This window comes from Mesoplodon densirostris, chromosome 14 (genome assembly GCF_025265405.1).
Source record: "Mesoplodon densirostris isolate mMesDen1 chromosome 14, mMesDen1 primary haplotype, whole genome shotgun sequence".
In the NCBI taxonomy this organism is placed as follows: domain Eukaryota; kingdom Metazoa; phylum Chordata; class Mammalia; order Artiodactyla; family Ziphiidae; genus Mesoplodon; species Mesoplodon densirostris.
In genome coordinates, this window is record NC_082674.1 from 73,261,594 (window position 1) to 73,286,382 (window position 24,789).

At 47.1% G+C, this 24,789-nt stretch overlaps 2 protein-coding genes across 2 annotated transcripts; both read left to right on the forward strand.

Annotated features, from left to right (window-relative positions):
- Positions 1-589: 589 nt before the first annotated feature.
- Positions 590-4,628, forward strand: LOC132501268 (protein FAM170A-like; the record flags this gene model as incomplete). The annotated part of the gene is made up of 3 exons (XM_060116854.1): positions 590-659; positions 3,007-3,147; positions 3,934-4,628. Coding segments are annotated over exons 1-3 (906 nt in total), but the record flags the coding sequence as incomplete, so codon positions are not given.
- An 8,054-nt stretch (positions 4,629-12,682) lies between these two features.
- Positions 12,683-16,730, forward strand: LOC132501274 (protein FAM170A-like; the record flags this gene model as incomplete). Its single annotated transcript, XM_060116863.1, has 3 exons — positions 12,683-12,752; positions 15,100-15,240; positions 16,027-16,730. Coding segments are annotated over exons 1-3 (915 nt in total), but the record flags the coding sequence as incomplete, so codon positions are not given.
- Between the last annotated feature and the right edge of the window lie 8,059 nt (positions 16,731-24,789).

Below are 24,789 nucleotides of genomic sequence, written 5' to 3' on the forward strand. Positions count from 1 at the left end.
GTTCCTCATCTTTAAGTACAGAAATAGCCGTGACAAAATTACACGTATTGAGGGAAAATTGAAGTGCAGAGTTTAAAATGTCAATAATCCACAGGGAAACTGGAGACCATTTAAAATATTCATATTAAATCTCTCTAGAAAAGACATTCAAAGATCTCCAATCAAAATGTGAATTTTATAACAGACATGGTATGATACAATTTATAATAGATATGGTATGAACCTTTCCCTTTCACGGGAAAGCTTCGGCTGGGAAAAAGGAATTGTTCTTGAAAATGGGGCCTGTGCTATTGCAGACACTGTGCTCAACCTAGGTCCACCGAATGCTCTGATGTCAGCACTGAGGTCACAGAATTCCGCTGTGCGCCTGGCAGCCTTGCAAACATAACAGCCCTGGTGAGCACTAGGCAGTACTGCTGGTTCACTAAGTGGCACAAGTTTTTCAGCCATTTAGGAGACTTGACTATTTTTGTTTGTATTGAATCATTTCAACGGATTGCCCAAGAGCCAACAAGGGCCAACCTGTAGGGAAGAGGAGGAGTTGGACATCTCTTGAGGCATCTTCTAAGGGAGACTTCTAGTTGGTACGATGGAACGGCGACAAAAGAGGAAACATCTGGAAAATGAAGAGTCCCAGGAAACTGCCGAGAACGGAGGAGGTATGTGGGGGGCAACTTGTCTGGGGCACATGGGTTTCTGCCAAACTGAACCTTCTCTAGGAAGCGGGGGACTGAGAACGTGTCACCTGTGAAGCAGGGAGCGAGAGACCTGGTCTCACTGATGCTGCCGTGTCCATCCGGAGGGTCCCTGTGGTGTGAGACGGCACAGAACGGCCAGATGCCCCCTGGGAGATGGGAGGTCAGCTCCGCTGGTCTGAGGACTCTCTCCTGGGGCAGCCGGGCCTGGAGCTTTGTCGGACTCACAGCAGGCTGCATCCTGCTTGCACAGACCTAGAGGTGCAGCTTTTCTCAGTCCCCGATTTCTCTCTTATGCTCTTGGATCTTTCCCTGGGGTCATGAGGTGGGGGATGTGAAGGATGCAAGGATGCTGAGAGAGACCCATGAGTTGCTTGGCCTCTTTTACCAAAGTGGAAAGAGAAGCCCCATGAGTTGAAGGCCCTGTTGAAAAATATCTTGACAAGTGGAATGCACTTTGAAAGAAGATTGTTTGTCTAGGGATGGTGTCATATTGAAAGCAAGGAGGTTTTATTCCTTCAACAGGAAGAATTTCCCAAAGGAGATCAAGGGAAGGGAAGGGTTTTCCAGAGACTGAGACCGCGTGGGCGGGGGTGAGAAATGGCCTCAGGGTCCTGGGGGGAGATCTGAGAGCCACGGGCCACGTGGTGTCTGCGTGCATTAAATGTAGGCGAGTAGCTTGCCCTGGGAGAGGGGTGGTCACCCCAGAGCTCCAGCTAGAGGCCTCTGCCCCAGATTAGAGCCCAGTAGCTCCTACCAGGCCCAGGGCCCTGGAGACTGTAGGATGGGCCCTGGGAATGGAGCTCTAGACAGCAGGCAGATTTCCAGGCAGTGGCTGGGACAGGCTGGGGAAGGCAATGACTGCCCCTGACCATTCAGAATATTTTGCTCTATGTTCCTGTGTGTGTGTGGGTGTGTGAGTGTGTGTGTGTGTGTGTGTGTGTGTGTGTGTGGTAGTGCAGAGAAGTGCGGGATGAATGGGGGTAGAGTGCTTACCAGATATAAAGTCTGCGTGGTAAAGTTCTTGTCACCCTGCCTGGACCTGGCTGACACTCGGTGTACATAAGAGTGTATACAGATTTCTTGTTAGGGGTGTTTTATGAGACAGTAACTCATACACCCATGTACACTCTGATACAGCAAAAATATCACACACCCCACATATAACTTCCTTAGTAAACCACACACAGCACATGGAGGTATATACACGGATCCCTCCTGTACTACGTTCTCATACAACCCACCTGTATCACAATCCTCTCCTCCAACACCAAACGCTGGAGATGAGATATGTATATAGACACACACACACTATATATAGGACACACACACACACACACACTATATATATATATGTATCTCCTCAACTCTCGCACAAACACAGCTAACTTCAGCAATCGCTAAATACCTCTGTAAGAACCAGTCACGTGTCATACACACCACACTTGTAACACATTCTTGAGTAATGCCAGACCCGCTTTGTACAAACCACAGTAAACCACAGTCTCACTAACCCATGTCAGGGTTGCCAGAGAAAATATGGGCTATCCAGTTCAATTTGAATTCCAGATAAACAACAAGTAATTTTTCAGTATCAGTATGTCCCACATATTGTATGGGCCATACTCACACTAAAACTAAGTCAGGCCAAATACTGCATGGGAATACTTACACTAAAAAATTATTCTGGGTTTATCTGAAACTGAAATTTAACTGGGTGCCTTGTATTCTTGTTCGCTAAGTCTGGCAACCCTTATATACTTACCACCAGCTGATGTATTACATATTTATTGTAGTTTTGTTTAGTGTGTGTCTTCCCCTACTAGAATGTGCAGCGTTACCAAAGACTACAACAATGGAAGAGTGCCGGATACACAGGAGTAGCTGCTTACTGAATCTTGGTGAATGAATGAATGAACATGCACCATAAATACAAGCCACACCATGTAATGAGGAAAAGTTACATGTCCCAGAATTCCTGACTTGTGAACAGAAACCATGCACACAAAGGCCACAGACACACATAGACACATCTGCACTGTGCTCCCCATGCCAACCCCACACTTACCACAGACTTAACTGATACACATCACTCACTCTTCCCACACACTCACAGTCACCACCGAGGCCTACATTACCAACTAGACAGTGAGAGAATAAGTATTGATTGGAATTAAATCCTGGAGGATCCACTGGGAACCACACTCTCAACTGTGTGTATTCACTGCACCTGACACGTGTCATACACTCAGTAAATATTTGTGGACAGAGGACTGATGAACCCACCCTGAGCCTTTCATTCCTCCCTCAGGAATCTCGAAGTCACAAGAGGATCCCCCTCGGCTTGGATCCACTGTGGTGGCCCAAGGCTGCAGCCCAGGGTCAGGGGAGGTCTCCTCTGCCTCTAAATACTTCTTCTGTACTTCTACTCCGCTCAAGCTCAGCTACGCTGGTAAGGGCGCGGGGCTCCTCAGGTGAGGGGGTGCTTGGCTGTGAGGCAGGAGGCACACAGATCCCAGGGAGGCTGAGAGGAAATCCAGGGTCATCAGAGGTGATGAGGGCTCTGTGGAAGAGCCTGGGCAGGATGGCTGAGCTGTTCCGAGGGAGTGGATGCCAGCTGAGTCTGGGGGGGTGGTGTGAATACTGGTAGTACCATGGTGGGGAAGTCAAGGAGCAGGGGCCGGAAAGGTCTGGGCTTGAGGTGGAGGGAAGAGGGACCAGATGAAGCATCTTCAGAGGAAAATGTAGGCATTGTCTTTGCCTTTGCCTTTGCTTCCAGAGAAGGACAGAGTTCTGCATCATACACCTCCAGCCTGAGAGCAGGACCATCCAGCTCAGGTCCACACAGCTCACACATACATCTGCCCTCCAGGCACAGCCCTTCTGAGAGCACACATAAGCCCCAAGCACCACAGCCCCATTCCACAAGGAATGCACCACCGATATTCCCAAAATCACACTCGTCGTCGTACACGCATCCAGCCGCATCCCTCTCATACCACAGCCCTCACCACCATACTCCACACCCCTGTATACAGACACCGCTCCAGTATCCCCCCCACGCACATGAAAAGCCCACAGATGACACCAGATACACCGCTCCATCCTACGGCCAAAAGACACCAAGCTCACGACATAGCTACGTCATGCAAATGTCCCTCTCTCGTCTACCACACCTGCTCCCTCAGCTTCCGGCACGGCCCATGCATGTTATTATGGTTTTAATTTCCTTTTTCAGCAATGCGGAGATTTCAAGACACTGCCTGGCTTACAGCACCCCTAGCCCAGGTTCAGGAAGAAGGGGAGACTGCTCCCCCATCACACTGTGTCTCCTCCTCGCCCTCTTCACCCTGTAAGAACGATCTGCACCCAGACAAAGAGGAAAGGGGCATGAAAATATACTACATGCAGGTACAAGTGAACAAGGGTGTCGCTGTCTCCTGGAAGACAAAGAAACCCTTGGAGTTGCCTGAAAAGCAGCTGACAATAGAAGAAGTGACCCTTCCTGAGGATGCGTGCACAGTAGGCACGTGCCCCTCTGATGTGTTCACCGAAAGCCTCCTGTCTGACAGTGAGCCCACTGGGGAGGAGAAAGAGTATGAGGAAAGGGCAGAGCCAGGCAGCCCATCAGGGTCACCTGCCGTCGAGGAGAGACCCAGGGCCAAGACACCGGACTGGATGGTGACCATGAAGACCGGCTTCAGGTGCATGGCCTGCTGCCGGGTCTTCCCCACCTTGGAGATCCTCCAGCAGCACGTGAAGGGCGGCGTCCTGGAGGGCTTCAGCTGCCGTGTCTTTCATCTCACCATGGCCCAGCTGATGGGCAATGTGGAATCCGGGAGCACCTCTGAGGAGGAGGAGGAGGAGGAGGAGGAGGAGGAGGAGGAGGAAGAGAAGCAAGAAGAAAAGGAGAATGAGGGAGAGCAGCCCACGGGGGAAGGCCCCAGCCCAAAGAGACCCCGCAGGCAGGCTCTTTTCTCTCCTTTGAGTTGCAAACAGCAACTGAGATTCATGGGACAGAAGATCCTGGAAGACGCTGTGGCCGTCCCTTGGAAGAGGTAAGGCTTGAGGCTGGCAGTCTTCTGAGCCTATGTCACGAGGGCCCAGAGGAGTCTAAGGGAAGGGGCTGCACACATGTGCTGGTTGACCTAATGGCTCTGCAGTTGCATCCGATGGGACACACCCAGCACTACCAAAGGCGTTGACCTCTGTTGACGTCAACAAGAAGGTGGAGCCTTTTCCTAGGCGTTTTCTCAGGGTCTGCACGATGGACCTCAACTCTTAGAGGACGTACTGCCAGCAGCTCCTTCTCGGCAGAGAGAGCCAGGAGTGGTCTCAAGAGAGGACAGGGGCCCTTGCAGGACCAGAAGTTTGAGGTCTGAGAGCCTTGGGCCTGAGCCGAGATCTCACCCGGACCACTGGACCTAGCCTTCTGTGACAAAGGGGAATATGAAAGAGAGTCACGTGGAAATGAGGTCCCCCGAGATATGGAAATGTTCCAGAACCTCCGTTGCGTGGTCGTTGATCTGGAGCCAAGCTCCCTGTGGTGTGTGTGGCTCTGAGCTTTAAGGCAATGCTGGAGGGTAACCCTGACCAGCAGAGCTTGGAGTGCTGCTTGTCTCTTCCTGTTCCACCTCATTTGCTTTATCCCTTCCAGGGAGAAGAAAGGACCCTCGGGAGAGTAGCAGACAGAATGCCGTGGTCTGAAGGAGGATGAAGGGACCGGCCCTCAGTCTAACATCATATGACAATAGAAGCGTCCTATGCAATAAAGGGCATTTTCCAAACCTTTCCTGGAGCTTTTATTTAATTACATTTTTCTATCTATGCATCTACCTGTCATCTACATCTGTATCTTTCAAGGTTTGTGAACAAGCTTTCACATAAGCACTAGAGACGTCCGCCAGCATTTTCCAGAAGAGGCCTGCAAATTGCTGGGGACTCCTCACAAATAGGGAATGGCCACAACCCCTGCCACACAGACTATGCGCGTGGCCCTCCTGACGTACTCCCACTCTCTCTCTGAATTTCCCAACGTCTGAGATGAGGGGGCTGGCTGGAGGCAATGATCACGTGCAGGCTGAATCTTCTGCAGATTCTGATTCTCTTCTTGGGCATATCGTCCTCAAGCACAGTCTCCATGTCCCTGGCCACACTGATCTCTCTCCTTCAGTCCTTCCCTCCCTCCCTCTCCTGCCTCCCAGTGCAGAGAATACTTTTTTGCATTTGAGACGACATTTATTTTTTGTTCACAGAATTCTCACCTGTTCTACTGTGGCCTCCGTTGTGAACATTCCAAAGCTGAGAATTTTCTTTTTTTCTCCCTCATTTCTGCTGAGTCTTTACCTTCCTAATGCAGTGAACTCACAGTGCCTAGCTGACTGAATGGGGAAAAAGATCCAGGGAGCAAAGAGAAATAATAAAAGAATATATCAGTTAATGTTTCATAGTGTTATCCAACTACATATTTTTAAAATTTTGGAATAATATTAGGAATCTTCTCTTTATAAAAAACTGAACTATTGGGCTTCCCTGGTGGAGCAGTGGTTAAGAATATGCCTGCGAATGCAGGGGACATGGGTTCGAGCCCTGGTCTGGGAAGATCCCACATGCCACAGAGTAACTCAGCCCGCGCGCCACAACTACTGAGCCTGCGCTCTAGAGCCCGTGTGCCACATCTACCGAGCCCACGTGCCACAACTACGGAAGCCTGCGTGCCTAGAGCCCATGCTCCGCAACAAGAGAAGCCACTGCAATGAGAAGCCCGTGCACCACAGCCAAGAGTAGCCCCCGCTCACTGCAGCTAGAGAACGCCCGCTAGCAGCAACAAAGACCCAATGCAGCCCAAAATAAATTAATTAATTTTAAAAAATTGAATTAGTTTCAAGGGTACAATGTATAAAAGTACAATAAAAGCCCCCCTTCATAACCCCCCAACCCCACTCTCAAGATGGAATAGATATGCTGTGATACAATTTAGAGTCGTAGTACTACTCCTCCTCCCACCACATCCGAAATCCTCTGAGCCCGGTGCAGCAGCTTCCTTTCACAATGCTAGGACCCGCCACAAGACAGATGATAATCCCTCTGGACATTTCAAGGAGCGGCACCAAGGCAACAGTACCTGGGAAATGCCACTGACAGCTCAGAATATCCAGGGCATTTCTAGAGCCTCGGCACTGCTCTCGCTCTGGGAATGAAGGTCCAAAAAGCACATCGGAGAATGTTCATAGTTGTAAACAAGCTCCACCTTTGAAACACAATCTACATAGAACCACATATACAAGCCTGCACAATGGATGAAGCCAAGGTCTCCTCCATGATTTCCCTTCTGACCACCTTATTGTCTCCTCAGCCATAAAAGGTGAACTTGAAACTCAGGACCTTGCCTTGTCACCAGAAACATCCAAGCTTGGATCAGTCTTTCTAAGACCAGATACTTGCTCTCTGAACTATTAGAGACTTGTCACATACACACAGGTAGAACAGGATTATTTCTATCTACCTGGGGACCTGGAGTCTTTCACATTGCTCCTGTTCAAACTCTCACAACAGCAAAACTTTACCTACAGAGGGTTCAAGCTATGACACTCCCAATTTCCACAAACCTCCTCAGCTCTTGTGAGTCACATGCAGCCAATTCCAGGAATTGGAAACATGGTTGTGAGGATGAAACTGACTTTGGGGCTCCCCTTGGATATGGTCTTCCAGACTTACCCAAAGGCCATTAAGAGGAAGGTTTACCCCACCTCAGGGAAACCCGAGGCAGTACTTGCAGTCAAGGGCTGGCCATGGCTTCTGAGCTACATCCAAAGAGCAGTTCATACTGTACCTGGGTCTGCTGGAGCCATTTCTGACTGTCCGAGAGCCAGCACGTACCGCTCCTCAACTGCCTCCATTGTGGCTCATCAGTAGGGCTGTCAGATTTAGTAACTAAAAGTACAGGATACCCAGTTAAACTTGAACTCCACATGAATAATAAGTCATCACTTTTAGTATAAGTAGATCCTATGAACTATTTGGGGCATACTTATCTTCCAAATATACTTGTTTTTCTGACATTCATATTTAACTAAACAGCCTATATTTTATCTGTCAACCCTACCCTTCAGAAATGATGGAGGCTCATAGAGATCCAGGAGATGCCTCAGCGCCTCCTCAGCTTTTATTTCTACGTCCTGGACAGCGAGCACGAACCTTCCACTCCCAGTCATTGGCTAGAATGGAGGATATTCTCTGTTTTAGAGCTTTTTCTACTTGTCATTGTTATTATCTTCCTTATTTTAAAGAGATGTTTATTTTTTCCCAAACTTAATAGCTCATCCAAAAGTATTTCAAAGTTCATTCGACAAGGGAAAAACAACATGGTTCTGAAAAGTGAAGGAAACCGCCTGGTGTTTAGTAAAGAAGTAGTAGGGAGATTGAAAAAGCCAAACTTAATAAGCAAATCTCTCCAAGGGTATTTTCAGAGCTTGATACCCTCCCACACCCTGAAAATATTATTACATCAAGAATGTAGAACTGCTAACCAAATGTAAGGCTCCCATATGATTCTATCAAACTGAGGATGCTTCTTTACTAAGCAGTGAGCACACTTGCTGCCCCAGGGACCCTGGCAGTTGCAACGTAGGGCTCTTCCCTTTGGGATGGAAACAGCAAGTTTTCCTGTGGTCTACACGCTGGCCCCCAAAATACTACAGTCCCAATACTTGTCAACTTTAAGTATTTTTCTACATATCTCCATTTTTCTGTTACTATTTGGACTACATCCTAGACTTGACATTACATAAATTGCATTCAAGAAGCTATTTTTCAAAGTTGGTAGGAAACCTTAAATCTATAGCTTGCAGTCCCTGGCTTACTTTCATCCAGGTGCATAAGGGTTTTCAAAAGTAGTCAGGTTAGTTACCCCATATCACAGCCCCACGCTTGTGTCACAGATATAAAAATGGAACATGATATTTAAGGTTTTAGTTGCCAAATCATCAAGCCTCCCAGACAGAGGCAATAGAGCAAAATGATTACAGAGGCATGGATTTTGATTTGCTCCAGTGTCTTGGGCAAGTCACTTGGCCTCTGTATTTATTTGTACTTACCTGCACTTATCTGTCACTTGGGGGTCATAATTGTACCTGGTCCATGGGTACGTTGTACAAATGATCTGTAAAGTAGTTACAAGAAACCGACACAGAGTAAGCACTCCACAGACGTTGGCTATTAGCTATTGGAACTATTCCTCCGTGAAACAGATGACTTTACCAGTGGATGACTCGGTGGGAGACAGTGAATCACAGAATCACAGCATGTTGAAAGTGACCTAGTTCACACTCTTATGTGAAAAAAAGAAAAGTGTGCATGGGTAGAAAATGTCTGAAACTTTACCTAACAAATAGTTCATCATGTTAGCATTGAGGATTAGAATAAATCAGGAAAGGAGGAAAGAAAAACTTGAGTGTATTTCAATTTCTCTATCATTTGTGTTTCTACACTGAGACTCTGAATACACTGGAAGTGCAATCTATTTTAATGTGGCGGGATAAAGGTTTTCAAGTTTTCCTGATCCATCCGTATTATTATCTCAGAATTGCTGGCAGTTCTTGCCATCTTTGGATCTACACCCATCTGAGTGAGTGGGCCATTCTGGACGGAGGAGATAATAGAGCAGAAGTGAAGTGAGAGGAAAGGAGAGACAAGATTTTCTCTTTTCTCTTCAAAGAGGAAAGGTCTTTGGAATGGGAACAACTCACAACCAAACTTTGGGGAAAGGATGTGATGGAAAAAGAGATAAACATCCTACCCCTGTGATGAGAAGGATTCCCTGGGCTGGATGGAGGGAGGTCACAGGTGGCTGGACAAGGAAACCAACTAGGGAGAAACACACACAAGTGCAGAGCAAACACCCTGAGGCCACTCAGCCTGACTCCATGCAAACATGTGTCCAGCAGCCAGCCCTTCACCTGTGGCTCCCCAGCAAGACAGGTACCTCGGGGGTGCCAACTCATTCTGAGTCCATTATGCCTGGCCATTCATAAACCGCTGTCTAACGTGTGAGGAATAAACTCTCAATGTGTATGAGGAAATTGGGGAAGGAGATTGAAAGGTTACTTAAACGGAAAACAAAGAAGTTCGGGAAGGCAGGATGGTAGAGAGACAAGAAAAAGACCTTAAAAGATAGAAAGGATTTGCCAAAGAAGAGAAAGAAAAAGAAATGATTCCGAATGGGTTAACCTGCAGCTAGGAAGTTAAGGAAGATTATTGATGGGTGAAGACTATGGAATAAAGTGAATAAAATGTATCAGAAGTTGCTGAGACTATGGTAAGCAGCATGATTATCAAATTATGAATTGGCTGCACTGGCATTCTAGGGGGGCACTAGGAAGGGGAAGCAGATGTTCATGAGATGACAGTAGCAGGTGGAAAGTTGTTTCAGGGGAAGATCAGTCTTGCAGAGGGTGTATCAGAGGAGGGCAAGTGTGAGCAAGCAAGGAAATACTAAGTGTATACGGTTCCTTCACTGAGTGCACCCAGCCCCGTGGTCAGCCTTGAGAACAAGCAGGACTTCAGGTACTGGAGCTACATTTCAGTCGTCAAGACTTGAGAAGACACCCTTAACTCAGGTCTTCTCTTCAAACTCCATCTTTCCTTCTTGACCTTCATTTGGCCTCTTCCCTTACCCTCAAGCTGTGGACTGAGGCCACAGAGCAAGATGGGTCACTAGTGTCCTCCATCCCCTGGCGACTGTGGTTCACATCAGTGGAGTACCAAAGGCAATAACCAAGTAACAGACACAAGAGTGTATGAAGAAGAAGAGATTCTGATAAGGCTTTCTGTGACAGTGTGGGCCAAGTCGGCTCTATATGGCTGGTATCACGTGAATTATGAGCAGCCTTAGGGGAGAAGTTCTCAGAAGGCAGAGCCTGGCTCTCTAGAGGCTCTGCGTGCTCACAGCCCACTCCAAGACCTCAGTTACAGCTTCGGCCCCCAATCTCTCTCCCTCTGCCTGCTCACAGTTTTTTTTTTTTTTTTTTTCTTTTTGCGGTATGCGGGCCTCTCACTGCTGTGGCTTCTCCCGTTGCGGAGCACAGGCTCCGGATGCGCAGGCCCAGCGGCCATGGTTCACGGGCCCAGCCGCTCCGCGGCATATGGGATCCTCCCAGACCGGGGCACGAACCCGTATCCCCTGCATCGGCAGGCGGACTCTCAACCATTGCGCCACCAGGGAGGCCCTACTCACAGTTTTTGAAGTCTTCTTTCCTCCACATTTCTCTTGAGAGGTGGAGGAGGAAGATGAGCTTCAGGCCAGCTCAGACTCCCCTGGGATCCCAGCAGGATGCCTATCATTAACCTCCCACCTTCTAGGAAGCTCCTAAGATCTTCACATTTGGGGCAGTTTTCATTTCAGCTGTGCTTCAAATTGCTGGCTGGAGACGGCCTGTTGGAAGGTGGCTAAAAGCAAGTAGCAATCCTTCGGGCAGCCTGGCCCTTCTCGACTGTCAGACATCTTCAGGGATATTCTAGGAAATGCTGTTTGTTCTAGAGAAGGGAGGGAAACAATCCAATTGTCCAATAATGCTTGAATGGAAAATAAATGATGCTATATACATGTGATGAAATAATATCAAGCAGTCAAAAATCAAAGACCTAGATCTATATGGATTCACGTGGATAAGTCTTGAAAACATAATATTGATTGAAAGAAAATAAGATAAAGAACGTTAGATTGTGATAACAGGTATGTAAGTATTTAAATATTTAAATCAATTCAACATATTGCTTCTATATATATAGATGCAAGAAAATAAACTTTATCCAAAGAACACATTATTTACATTTAATATGCTCATTTATCTAGGAGACCCAAAAGAACCCACAGATAAACTAGCAGGAACGAATAAGACGGTTCAACAAGGCACACACATACAAGATCAATACATTTTAAAAATCAGTCAGGCTCCTCTACACTGGCGATAACAAATTAGAAACTGTAAAAGAAAATAAGAAAAAAAGAAGATCTAAACATAGTCACAAGAGCCATATAAATTATTTAGAGCTAAGCATACGTAGAAGGCAATATAACTAACAAACTGAGTACGAACAGTTAAACTCCGCCCAACCCAAGGTTAGGAAAAGACTGTTGTTACTTTATGAGAACAGACCCTCTTCTTAAGGAGCAGATCAGTAAGTGAGAGTGAATCAAAGAAACACAGCATTTGAAAAGTCAGCTAGTCCAAGCCTCTTGATCGCACATACAGAAGCTGAAGCCCAGATAGGTTGAGTTACTTGGTAAAGGGCCCAATGTCCTGACTCAAGGACTAGCATTTTTCACTCATTCGCAAGACACAATCAAATGCAGTACCTTGGCAAGAGATGGGGAAAAAATGAAGAAATCAATTATATAGTTCCTCATCTTTAAGTACAGAAATAGCCGTGACAAAATTACACGTATTGAGGGAAAATTGAAGTGCAGAGTTTAAAATGTCAATAATCCACAGGGAAACTGGAGACCATTTAAAATATTCATATTAAATCTCTCTAGAAAAGACATTCAAAGATCTCCAATCAAAATGTGAATGTTATAACAGACATGGTATGATACAATTTATAATAGATATGGTATGAACCTTTCCCTTTCACGGGAAAGCTTCGGCTGGGAAAAAGGAATTGTTCTTGAAAATGGGGCCTGTGCTATTGCAGACACTGTGCTCAACCCAGGTCCACCGAATGCTCTGATGTCAGCACTGAGGTCACAGAATTCCGCTGTGCGCCTGGCAACCTTGCAAACATAACAGCCCTGGTGAGCACTAGGCAGTACTGCTGGTTCACTAAGTGGCACAAGTTTTTCAGCCATTTAGGAGACTTGACTATTTTTGTTTGTATTGAATCATTTCAACGGATTGCCCAAGAGCCAACAAGGGCCAACCTGTAGGGAAGAGGAGGAGTTGGACATCTCTTGAGGCATCTTCTAAGGGAGACTTCTAGTTGGTACCATGAAACGGCGACAAAAGAGGAAACATCTGGAAAATGAAGAGTCCCAGGAAACTGCCGAGAACGGAGGAGGTGTGTGGGGGGCAACTTGTCTGGGGCACATGGGTTTCTGCCAAACTGAACCTTCTCTAGGAAGCGGGGGACTGAGAACGTGTCACCTGTGAAGCAGGGAGCGAGAGACCTGGTCTCACTGATGCTGCCATGTCCATCCGGAGGGTCCCTGTGGTGTGAGACGGCACAGAACGGCCAGATGCCCCCTGGGAGATGGGAGGTCAGCTCCGCTGGTCTGAGGACTCTCTCCTGGGGCAGCCGGGCCTGGAGCTTTGTCGGACTCACAGCAGGCTGCATCCTGCTTGCACAGACCTAGAGGTGCAGCTTTTCTCAGTCCCCGATTTCTCTCTTATGCTCTTGGATCTTTCCCTGGGGTCATGAGGTGGGGGATGTGAAGGATGCAAGGATGCTGAGAGAGACCCATGAGTTGCTTGGCCTCTTTTACCAAAGTGGAAAGAGAAGCCCCATGAGTTGAAGGCCCTGTTGAAAAATATCTCGACAAGTGGAATGCACTTTGAAAGAAGATTGTTTGTCTAGGGATGGTGTCATATTGAAAGCAAGGAGGTTTTATTCCTTCAACAGGAAGAATTTCCCAAAGGAGATCAAGGGAAGGGAAGGGTTTTCCAGAGACTGAGACCGCGTGGGCGGGGGTGAGAAATGGCCTCAGGGTCCTGGGGGGAGATCTGAGAGCCACGGGCCACGTGGTGTCTGCGTGCATTAAATGTAGGCGAGTAGCTTGCCCTGGGAGAGGGGTGGTCACCCCAGAGCTCCAGCTAGAGGCCTCTGCCCCAGATTAGAGCCCAGTAGCTCCTACCAGGCCCAGGGCCCTGGAGACTGTAGGATGGGCCCTGGGAATGGAGCTCTAGACAGCAGGCAGATTTCCAGGCAGTGGCTGGGACAGGCTGGGGAAGGCAATGACTGCCCCTGACCATTCAGAATATTTTGCTCTATGTTCCTGTGTGTGTGTGGGTGTGTGAGTGTGTGTGTGTGTGTGTGTGTGTGTGTGTGTGGTAGTGCAGAGAAGTGCGGGATGAATGGGGGTAGAGTACTTACCAGATATAAAGTCTGCGTGGTAAAGTTCTTGTCACCCTGCCTGGACCTGGCTGACACTCGGTGTACGTAAGAGTGTATACAGATTTCTTGTTAGGGGTGTTTTATGAGACAGTAACTCATACACCCATGTACACTCTGATACAGCAAAAATATCACACACCCCACATATAACTTCCTTAGTAAACCACACACAGCACATGGAGGTATATACACGGATCCCTCCTGTACTACGTTCTCATACAACCCACCTGTATCACAATCCTCTCCTCCAACACCAAACGCTGGAGATGAGATATGTATATAGACACACACACACTATATATAGGACACACACACACACACACACTATATATATATATGTATCTCCTCAACTCTCGCACAAACACAGCTAACTTCAGCAATCGCTAAATACCTCTGTAAGAACCAGTCACGTGTCATACACACCACACTTGTAACACATTCTTGAGTAATGCCAGACCCGCTTTGTACAAACCACAGTAAACCACAGTCTCACTAACCCATGTCAGGGTTGCCAGAGAAAATATGGGCTATCCAGTTCAATTTGAATTCCAGATAAACAACAAGTAATTTTTCAGTATCAGTATGTCCCACATATTGTATGGGCCATACTCACACTAAAACTAAGTCAGGCCAAATACTGCATGGGAATACTTACACTAAAAAATTATTCTGGGTTTATCTGAAACTGAAATTTAACTGGGTGCCTTGTATTCTTGTTCGCTAAGTCTGGCAACCCTTATATACTTACCACCAGCTGATGTATTACATATTTATTGTAGTTTTGTTTAGTGTGTGTCTTCCCCTACTAGAATGTGCAGCGTTACCAAAGACTACAACAATGGAAGAGTGCCGGATACACAGGAGTAGCTGCTTACTGAATCTTGGTGAATGAATGAATGAACATGCACCATAAATACAAGCCACACCATGTAATGAGGAAAAGTTACATGTCCCAGAATTCCTGACTTGTGAACAGAAACCATGCACACAAAGGCCACAGACACACATAGACACATCTGCACTGTGCTCCCCATGCCAACCCCACACTTACCACAGACTTAACTGATACACATCACTCACTCTTCCCACACACTCACAGTCACCACCGAGGCCTACATTACCAACTAGACAGTGAGAGAATAAGTATTGATTGGAATTAAATCCTGGAGGATCCACTGGGAACCACACTCTCAACTGTGTGTATTCACTGCACCTGACACGTGTCACACACTCAGTAAATATTTGTGGACAGAGGACTGATGAACCCACCCTGAGCCTTTCATTCCTCCCTCAGGAATCTCGAAGTCACAAGAGGATCCCCCTCGGCTTGGATCCACTGTGGTGGCCCAAGGCTGCAGCCCAGGGTCAGGGGAGGTCTCCTCTGCCTCTAAATACTTCTTCTGTACTTCTACTCCGCTCAAGCTCAGCTACGCTGGTAAGGGCGCGGGGCTCCTCAGGTGAGGGGGTGCTTGGCTGTGAGGCAGGAGGCACACAGATCCCAGGGAGGCTGAGAGGAAATCCAGGGTCATCAGAGGTGATGAGGGCTCTGTGGAAGAGCCTGGGCAGGATGGCTGAGCTGTTCCGAGGGAGTGGATGCCAGCTGAGTCTGGGGGGGTGGTGTGAATACTGGTAGTACCATGGTGGGGAAGTCAAGGAGCAGGGGCCGGAAAGGTCTGGGCTTGAGGTGGAGGGAAGAGGGACCAGATGAAGCATCTTCAGAGGAAAATGTAGGCATTGTCTTTGCCTTTGCCTTTGCTTCCAGAGAAGGACAGAGTTCTGCATCATACACCTCCAGCCTGAGAGCAGGACCATCCAGCTCAGGTCCACACAGCTCACACATACATCTGCCCTCCAGGCACAGCCCTTCTGAGAGCACACATAAGCCCCAAGCACCACAGCCCCATTCCACAAGGAATGCACCACCGATATTCCCAAAATCACACTCGTCGTCGTACACGCATCCAGCCGCATCCCTCTCATACCACAGCCCTCACCACCATACTCCACACCCCTGTATACAGACACCGCTCCAGTATCCCCCCCACGCACATGAAAAGCCCACAGATGACACCAGATACACCGCTCCATCCTACGGCCAAAAGACACCAAGCTCACGACATAGCTACGTCATGCAAATGTCCCTCTCTCGTCTACCACACCTGCTCCCTCAGCTTCCGGCACGGCCCATGCATGTTATTATGGTTTTAATTTCCTTTTTCAGCAATGCGGAGATTTCAAGACACTGCCTGGCTTACAGCACCCCTAGCCCAGGTTCAGGAAGAAGGGGAGACTGCTCCCCCATCACACTGTGTCTCCTCCTCGCCCTCTTCACCCTGTAAGAACGATCTGCACCCAGACAAAGAGGAAAGGGGCATGAAAATATACTACATGCAGGTACAAGTGAACAAGGGTGTCGCTGTCTCCTGGAAGACAAAGAAACCCTTGGAGTTGCCTGAAAAGCAGCTGACAATAGAAGAAGTGACCCTTCCTGAGGATGCGTGCACAGTAGGCACGTGCCCCTCTGATGTGTTCACCGAAAGCCTCCTGTCTGACAGTGAGCCCACTGGGGAGGAGAAAGAGTATGAGGAAAGGGCAGAGCCAGGCAGCCCATCAGGGTCACCTGCCGTCGAGGAGAGACCCAGGGCCAAGACACCGGACTGGATGGTGACCATGAAGACCGGCTTCAGGTGCATGGCCTGCTGCCGGGTCTTCCCCACCTTGGAGATCCTCCAGCAGCACGTGAAGGGCGGCGTCCTGGAGGGCTTCAGCTGCCGTGTCTTTCATCTCACCATGGCCCAGCTGATGGGCAATGTGGAATCCGGGAGCACCTCTGAGGAGGAGGAGGAGGAGGAGGAGGAGGAGGAGGAGGAGGAGGAGGAGGAAGAGAAGCAAGAAGAAAAGGAGAATGAGGGAGAGCAGCCCACGGGGGAAGGCCCCAGCCCAAAGAGACCCCGCAGGCAGGCTCTTTTCTCTCCTTTGAGTTGCAAACAGCAACTGAGATTCATGGGACAGAAGATCCTGGAAGACGCTGTGGCCGTCCCTTGGAAGAGGTAAGGCTTGAGGCTGGCAGTCTTCTGAGCCTATGTCACGAGGGCCCAGAGGAGTCTAAGGGAAGGGGCTGCACACATGTGCTGGTTGACCTAATGGCTCTGCAGTTGCATCCGATGGGACACACCCAGCACTACCAAAGGCGTTGACCTCTGTTGACGTCAACAAGAAGGTGGAGCCTTTTCCTAGGCGTTTTCTCAGGGTCTGCACGATGGACCTCAACTCTTAGAGGACGTACTGCCAGCAGCTCCTTCTCGGCAGAGAGAGCCAGGAGTGGTCTCAAGAGAGGACAGGGGCCCTTGCAGGACCAGAACTTTGAGGTCTGAGAGCCTTGGGCCTGAGCCGAGATCTCACCCGGACCACTGGACCTAGCCTTCTGTGACAAAGGGGAATATGAAAGAGAGTCACGTGGAAATGAGGTCCCCCGAGATATGGAAATGTTCCAGAACCTCCGTTGCGTGGTCGTTGATCTGGAGCCAAGCTCCCTGTGGTGTGTGTGGCTCTGAGCTTTAAGGCAATGCTGGAGGGTAACCCTGACCAGCAGAGCTTGGAGTGCTGCTTGTCTCTTCCTGTTCCACCTCATTTGCTTTATCCCTTCCAGGGAGAAGAAAGGACCCTCGGGAGAGTAGCAGACAGAATGCCGTGGTCTGAAGGAGGATGAAGGGACCGGCCCTCAGTCTAACATCATATGACAATAGAAGCGTCCTATGCAATAAAGGGCATTTTCCAAACCTTTCCTGGAGCTTTTATTTAATTACATTTTTCTATCTATGCATCTACCTGTCATCTACATCTGTATCTTTCAAGGTTTGTGAACAAGCTTTCACATAAGCACTAGAGACGTCCGCCAGCATTTTCCAGAAGAGGCCTGCAAATTGCTGGGGACTCCTCACAAATAGGGAATGGCCACAACCCCTGCCACACAGACTATGCGCGTGGCCCTCCTGACGTACTCCCACTCTCTCTCTGAATTTCCCAACATCTGAGATGAGGGGGCTGGCTGGAGGCAATGATCACGTGCAGGCTGAATCTTCTGCAGATTCTGATTCTCTTCTTGGGCATATCGTCCTCAAGCACAGTCTCCATGTCCCTGGCCACACTGATCTCTCTCCTTCAGTCCTTCCCTCCCTCCCTCTCCTGCCTCCCAGTGCAGAGAATACTTTTTTGCATTTGAGACGACATTTATTTTTTGTTCACAGAATTCTCACCTGTTCTACTGTGGCCTCCGTTGTGAACATTCCAAAGCTGAGAATTTTCTTTTTTTCTCCCTCATTTCTGCTGAGTCTTTACCTTCCTAATGCAGTGAACTCACAGTGCCTAGCTGACTGAATGGGGAAAAAGATCCAGGGAGCAAAGAGAAATAATAAAAGAATATATCAGTTAATGTTTCATAGTGTTATCCAACTACATATTTTTAAAATTTTGGAATAATATTAGGAATCTTCTCTTTATAAAAAACTGAACTATTGGGCTTCCCTGGTGGAGCAGTGGTTAAGAATATGCCTGCGAATGCAGGGGACATGGGTTCGAGCCCTGGTCTGGGAAGATCCCACGTGCCACAGAGTAACTCAGCCCGCGCGCCACAACTACTGAGCCTGCGCTCTAGAGCCCGTGTGCCACATCTACCGAGCCCACGTGCCACAACTACGGAAGCCTGCGTGCCTAGAGCCCATGCTCCGCAACAAGAGAAGCCACTGCAATGAGAAGCCCGTGCACCACAGCCAAGAGTAGCCCCCGCTCACTGCAGCTAGAGAACGCCCGCTAGCAGCAACAAAGACCCAATGCAGCCCAAAATAAATTAATTAATTTTAAAAAATTGAATTAGTTTCAAGGGTACAATGTATAAAAGTACAATAAAAGCCCCCCTTCATAACCCCCCAACCCCACTCTCAAGATGGAATAGATATGCTGTGATACAATTTAGAGTCGTAGTACTACTCCTCCTCCCACCACATCCGAAATCCTCTGAGCCCGGTGCAGCAGCTTCCTTTCACAATGCTAGGACCCGCCACAAGACAGATGATAATCCCTCTGGACATTTCAAGGAGCGGCACCAAGGCAACAGTACCTGGGAAATGCCACTGACAGCTCAGAATATCCAGGGCATTTCTAGAGCCTCGGCACTGCTCTCGCTCTGGGAATGAAGGTCCAAAAAGCACATCGGAGAATGTTCATAGTTGTAAACAAGCTCCACCTTTGAAACACAATCTACATAGAACCACATATACAAGCCTGCACAATGGATGAAGCCAAGGTCTCCTCCATGATTTCCCTTCTGACCACCTTATTGTCTCCTCAGCCATAAAAGGTGAACTTGAAACTCAGGACCTTGCCTTGTCACCAGAAACATCCAAGCTTGGATCAGTCTTTCTAAGACCAGATACTTGCTCTCTGAACTATTAGAGACTTGTCACATACACACAGGTAGAACAGGATTATTTCTATCTACCTGGGGACCTGGAGTCTTTCACATTGCTCCTGTTCAAACTCTCACAACAGCAAAACTTTACCTACAGAGGGTTCAAGCTATGACACTCCCAATTTCCACAAACCTCCTCAGCTCTTGTGAGTCACATGCAGCCAATTCCAGGAATTGGAAACATGGTTGTGAGGATGAAACTGACTTTGGGGCTCCCCTTGGATATGGTCTTCCAGACTTACCCAAAGGCCATTAAGAGGAAGGTTTACCCCACCTCAGGGAAACCCGAGGCAGTACTTGCAGTCAAGGGCTGGCCATGGCTTCTGAGCTACATCCAAAGAGCAGTTCATACTGTACCTGGGTCTGCTGGAGCCATTTCTGACTGTCCGAGAGCCAGCACGTACCGCTCCTCAACTGCCTCCATTGTGGCTCATCAGTAGGGCTGTCAGATTTAGTAACTAAAAGTACAGGATACCCAGTTAAACTTGAACTCCACATGAATAATAAGTCATCACTTTTAGTATAAGTAGATCCTATGAACTATTTGGGGCATACTTATCTTCCAAATATACTTGTTGTTTTTCTGACATTCATATTTAACTAAACAGCCTATATTTTATCTGTCAACCCTACCCTTCAGAAATGATGGAGGCTCATAGAGATCCAGGAGATGCCTCAGCGCCTCCTCAGCTTTTATTTCTACGTCCTGGACAGCGAGCACGAACCTTCCACTCCCAGTCATTGGCTAGAATGGAGGATATTCTCTGTTTTAGAGCTTTTTCTACTTGTCATTGTTATTATCTTCCTTATTTTAAAGAGATGTTTATTTTTTCCCAAACTTAATAGCTCATCCAAAAGTATTTCAAAGTTCATTCGACAAGGGAAAAACAACATGGTTCTGAAAAGTGAAGGAAACCGCCTGGTGTTTAGTAAAGAAGTAGTAGGGAGATTGAAAAAGCCAAACTTAATAAGCAAATCTCTCCAAGGGTATTTTCAGAGCTTGATACCCTCCCACACCCTGAAAATATTATTACATCAAGAATGTAGAACTGCTAACCAAATGTAAGGCTCCCATATGATTCTATCAAACTGAGGATGCTTCTTTACTAAGCAGTGAGCACACTTGCTGCCCCAGGGACCTTGGCAGTTGCAACGTAGGGCTCTTCCCTTTGGGATGGAAACAGCAAGTTTTCCTGTGGTCTACACGCTGGCCCCCAAAATACTACAGTCCCAATACTTGTCAACTTTAAGTATTTTTCTACATATCTCCATTTTTCTGTTACTATTTGGACTACATCCTAGACTTGACATTACATAAATTGCATTCAAGAAGCTATTTTTCAAAGTTGGTAGGAAACCTTAAATCTATAGCTTGCAGTCCCTGGCTTACTTTCATCCAGGTGCATAAGGGTTTTCAAAAGTAGTCAGGTTAGTTACCCCATATCACAGCCCCACGCTTGTGTCACAGATATAAAAATGGAACATGATATTTAAGGTTTTAGTTGCCAAATCATCAAGCCTCCCAGACAGAGGCAATAGAGCAAAATGATTACAGAGGCATGGATTTTGATTTGCTCCAGTGTCTTGGGCAAGTCACTTGGCCTCTGTATTTATTTGTACTTACCTGCACTTATCTGTCACTTGGGGGTCATAATTGTACCTGGTCCATGGGTACGTTGTACAAATGATCTGTAAAGTAGTTACAAGAAACCGACACAGAGTAAGCACTCCACAGACGTTGGCTATTAGCTATTGGAACTATTCCTCCGTGAAACAGATGACTTTACCAGTGGATGACTCGGTGGGAGACAGTGAATCACAGAATCACAGCATGTTGAAAGTGACCTAGTTCACACTCTTATGTGAAAAAAAGAAAAGTGTGCATGGGTAGAAAATGTCTGAAACTTTACCTAACAAATAGTTCATCATGTTAGCATTGAGGATTAGAATAAATCAGGAAAGGAGGAAAGAAAAACTTGAGTGTATTTCAATTTCTCTATCATTTGTGTTTCTACACTGAGACTCTGAATACACTGGAAGTGCAATCTATTTTAATGTGGCGGGATAAAGGTTTTCAAGTTTTCCTGATCCATCCGTATTATTATCTCAGAATTGCTGGCAGTTCTTGCCATCTTTGGATCTACACCCATCTGAGTGAGTGGGCCATTCTGGACGGAGGAGATAATAGAGCAGAAGTGAAGTGAGAGGAAAGGAGAGACAAGATTTTCTCTTTTCTCTTCAAAGAGGAAAGGTCTTTGGAATGGGAACAACTCACAACCAAACTTTGGGGAAAGGATGTGATGGAAAAAGAGATAAACATCCTACCCCTGTGATGAGAAGGATTCCCTGGGCTGGATGGAGGGAGGTCACAGGTGGCTGGACAAGGAAACCAACTAGGGAGAAACACACACAAGTGCAGAGCAAACACCCTGAGGCCACTCAGCCTGACTCCATGCAAACATGTGTCCAGCAGCCAGCCCTTCACCTGTGGCTCCCCAGCAAGACAGGTACCTCGGGGGTGCCAACTCATTCTGAGTCCATTATGCCTGGCCATTCATAAACCGCTGTCTAACGTGTGAGGAATAAACTCTCAATGTGTATGAGGAAATTGGGGAAGGAGATTGAAAGGTTACTTAAACGGAAAACAAAGAAGTTCGGGAAGGCAGGATGGTAGAGAGACAAGAAAAAGACCTTAAAAGATAGAAAGGATTTGCCAAAGAAGAGAAAGAAAAAGAAATGATTCCGAATGGGTTAACCTGCAGCTAGGAAGTTAAGGAAGATTATTGATGGGTGAAGACTATGGAATAAAGTGAATAAAATGTATCAGAAGTTGCTGAGACTATGGTAAGCAGCATGATTATCAAATTATGAATTGGCTGCACTGGCATTCTAGGGGGGCACTAGGAAGGGGAAGCAGATGTTCATGAGATGACAGTAGCAGGTGGAAAGTTGTTTCAGGGGAAGATCAGTCTTGCAGAGGGTGTATCAGAGGAGGGCAAGTGTGAGCAAGCAAGGAAATACTAAGTGTATATGGTTCCTTCACTGAGTGCACCCAGCCCCGTGGTCAGCCTTGAGAACAAGCAGGACTTCAGGTACTGGAGCTACATTTCAGTCGTCAAGACTTGAGAAGACACCCTTAACTCAGGTCTGCTCTTCAAACTCCATCTTTCCTTCTTGACCTTCATTTGGCCTCTACCCTTACCCTCAGGCTGTGGACTGAGGCCACAGAGCAAGATGGGTCACTAGTGTCCTCCATCCCCTGGCGACTGTGGTTCACATCAGTGGAGTACCAAAGGCAATAACCAAGTAACAGACACAAGAGTGTATGAAGAAGAAGAGATTCTGGTAAGGCTTTCTGTGACAGTGTGGGCCAAGTCGGCTCTATATGGCTGGTATCACGTGAATTATGAGCAGCCTTAGGGGAGAAGTTCTCAGAAGGCAGAGCCTGGCTCTCTAGAGGCTCTGCGTGCTCACAGCCCACTCCAAGACCTCAGTTACAGCTTCGGCCCCCAATCTCTCTCCCTCTGCCTGCTCACAGTTTTTTTTTTTTTTTTCTTTTCTTTTTGCGGTATACGGGCCTCTCACTGCTGTGGCCTCTCCCGTTGCGGAGCACAGGCTCCGGATGCGCAGGCCCAGCGGCCATGGTTCACGGGCCCAGCCGCTCCGCGGCATATGGGATCCTCCCAGACCGGGGCACGAACCCGTATCCCCTGCATCGGCAGGCGGACTCTCAACCATTGCGCCACCAGGGAGGCCCTACTCACAGTTTTTGAAGTCTTCTTTCCTCCACATTTCTCTTGAGAGGTGGAGGAGGAAGAGGAGCTTCAGGCCAGCTCAGACTCCCCTGGGATCCCAGCAGGATGCCTATCATTAACCTCCCACCTTCTAGGAAGCTCCTAAGATCTTCACATTTGGGGCAGTTTTCATTTCAGCTGTGCTTCAAATTGCTGGCTGGAGACGGCCTGTTGGAAGGTGGCTAAAAGCAAGTAGCAATCCTTCGGGCAGCCTGGCCCTTCTCGACTGTCAGACATCTTCAGGGATATTCTAGGAAATGCTGTTTGTTCTAGAGAAGGGAGGGAAACAATCCAATTGTCCAATAATGCTTGAATGGAAAATAAATGATGCTATATGCATGTGATGAAATAATATCAAGCAGTCAAAAATCAAAGACCTAGATCTATATGGATTCACGTGGATAAGTCTTGAAAACATAATATTGATTGAAAGAAAATAAGATAAAGAACGTTAGATTGTGATAACAGGTATGTAAGTATTTAAATATTTAAATCAATTCAACATATTGCTTCTATATATATAGATGCAAGAAAATAAACTTTATCCAAAGAACACATTATTTACATTTAATATGCTCATTTATCTAGGAGACCCAAAAGAACCCACAGATAAACTAGCAGGAACGAATAAGACGGTTCAACAAGGCACACACATACAAGATCAATACATTTTAAAAATCAGTCAGGCTCCTCTACACTGGCGATAACAAATTAGAAACTGTAAAAGAAAATAAGAAAAAAAGAAGATCTAAACATAGTCACAAGAGCCATATAAATTATTTAGAGCTAAGCATACGTAGAAGGCAATATAACTAACAAACTGAGTACGAACAGTTAAACTCCGCCCAACCCAAGGTTAGGAAAAGACTGTTGTTACTTTATGAGAACAGACCCTCTTCTTAAGGAGCAGATCAGTAAGTGAGAGTGAATCAAAGAAACACAGCATTTGAAAAGTCAGCTAGTCCAAGCCTCTTGATCGCACATACAGAAGCTGAAGCCCAGATAGGTTGAGTTACTTGGTAAAGGGCCCAATGTCCTGACTCAAGGACTAGCATTTTTCACTCATTCGCAAGACACAATCAAATGCAGTACCTTGGCAAGAGATGGGGAAAAAATGAAGAAATCAATTATATAGTTCCTCATCTTTAAGTACAGAAATAGCCGTGACAAAATTACACGTATTGAGGGAAAATTGAAGTGCAGAGTTTAAAATGTCAATAATCCACAGGGAAACTGGAGACCATTTAAAATATTCATATTAAATCTCTCTAGAAAAGACATTCAAAGATGTCCAATCAAAATGTGAATGTTATAACAGACATGGTATGATACAATTTATAATAGATATGGTATGAACCTTTCCCTTTCACGGGAAAGGTTCAGCTGGGAAAAAGGAATTGTTCTTGAAAATGGGGCCTGTGCTATTGCAGACACTGTGCTCAACCCAGGTCCACCGAATGCTCTGATGTCAGCACTGAGGTCACAGAATTCCGCTGTGCGCCTGGCAACCTTGCAAACATAACAGCCCTGGTGAGCACTAGGCAGTACTGCTGGTTCACTAAGTGGCACAAGTTTTTCAGCCATTTAGGAGACTTGACTATTTTTGTTTGTATTGAATCATTTCAACGGATTGCCCAAGAGCCAACAAGGGCCAACCTGTAGGGAAGAGGAGGAGTTGGACATCTCTTGAGGCATCTTCTAAGGGAGACTTCTAGTTGGTACC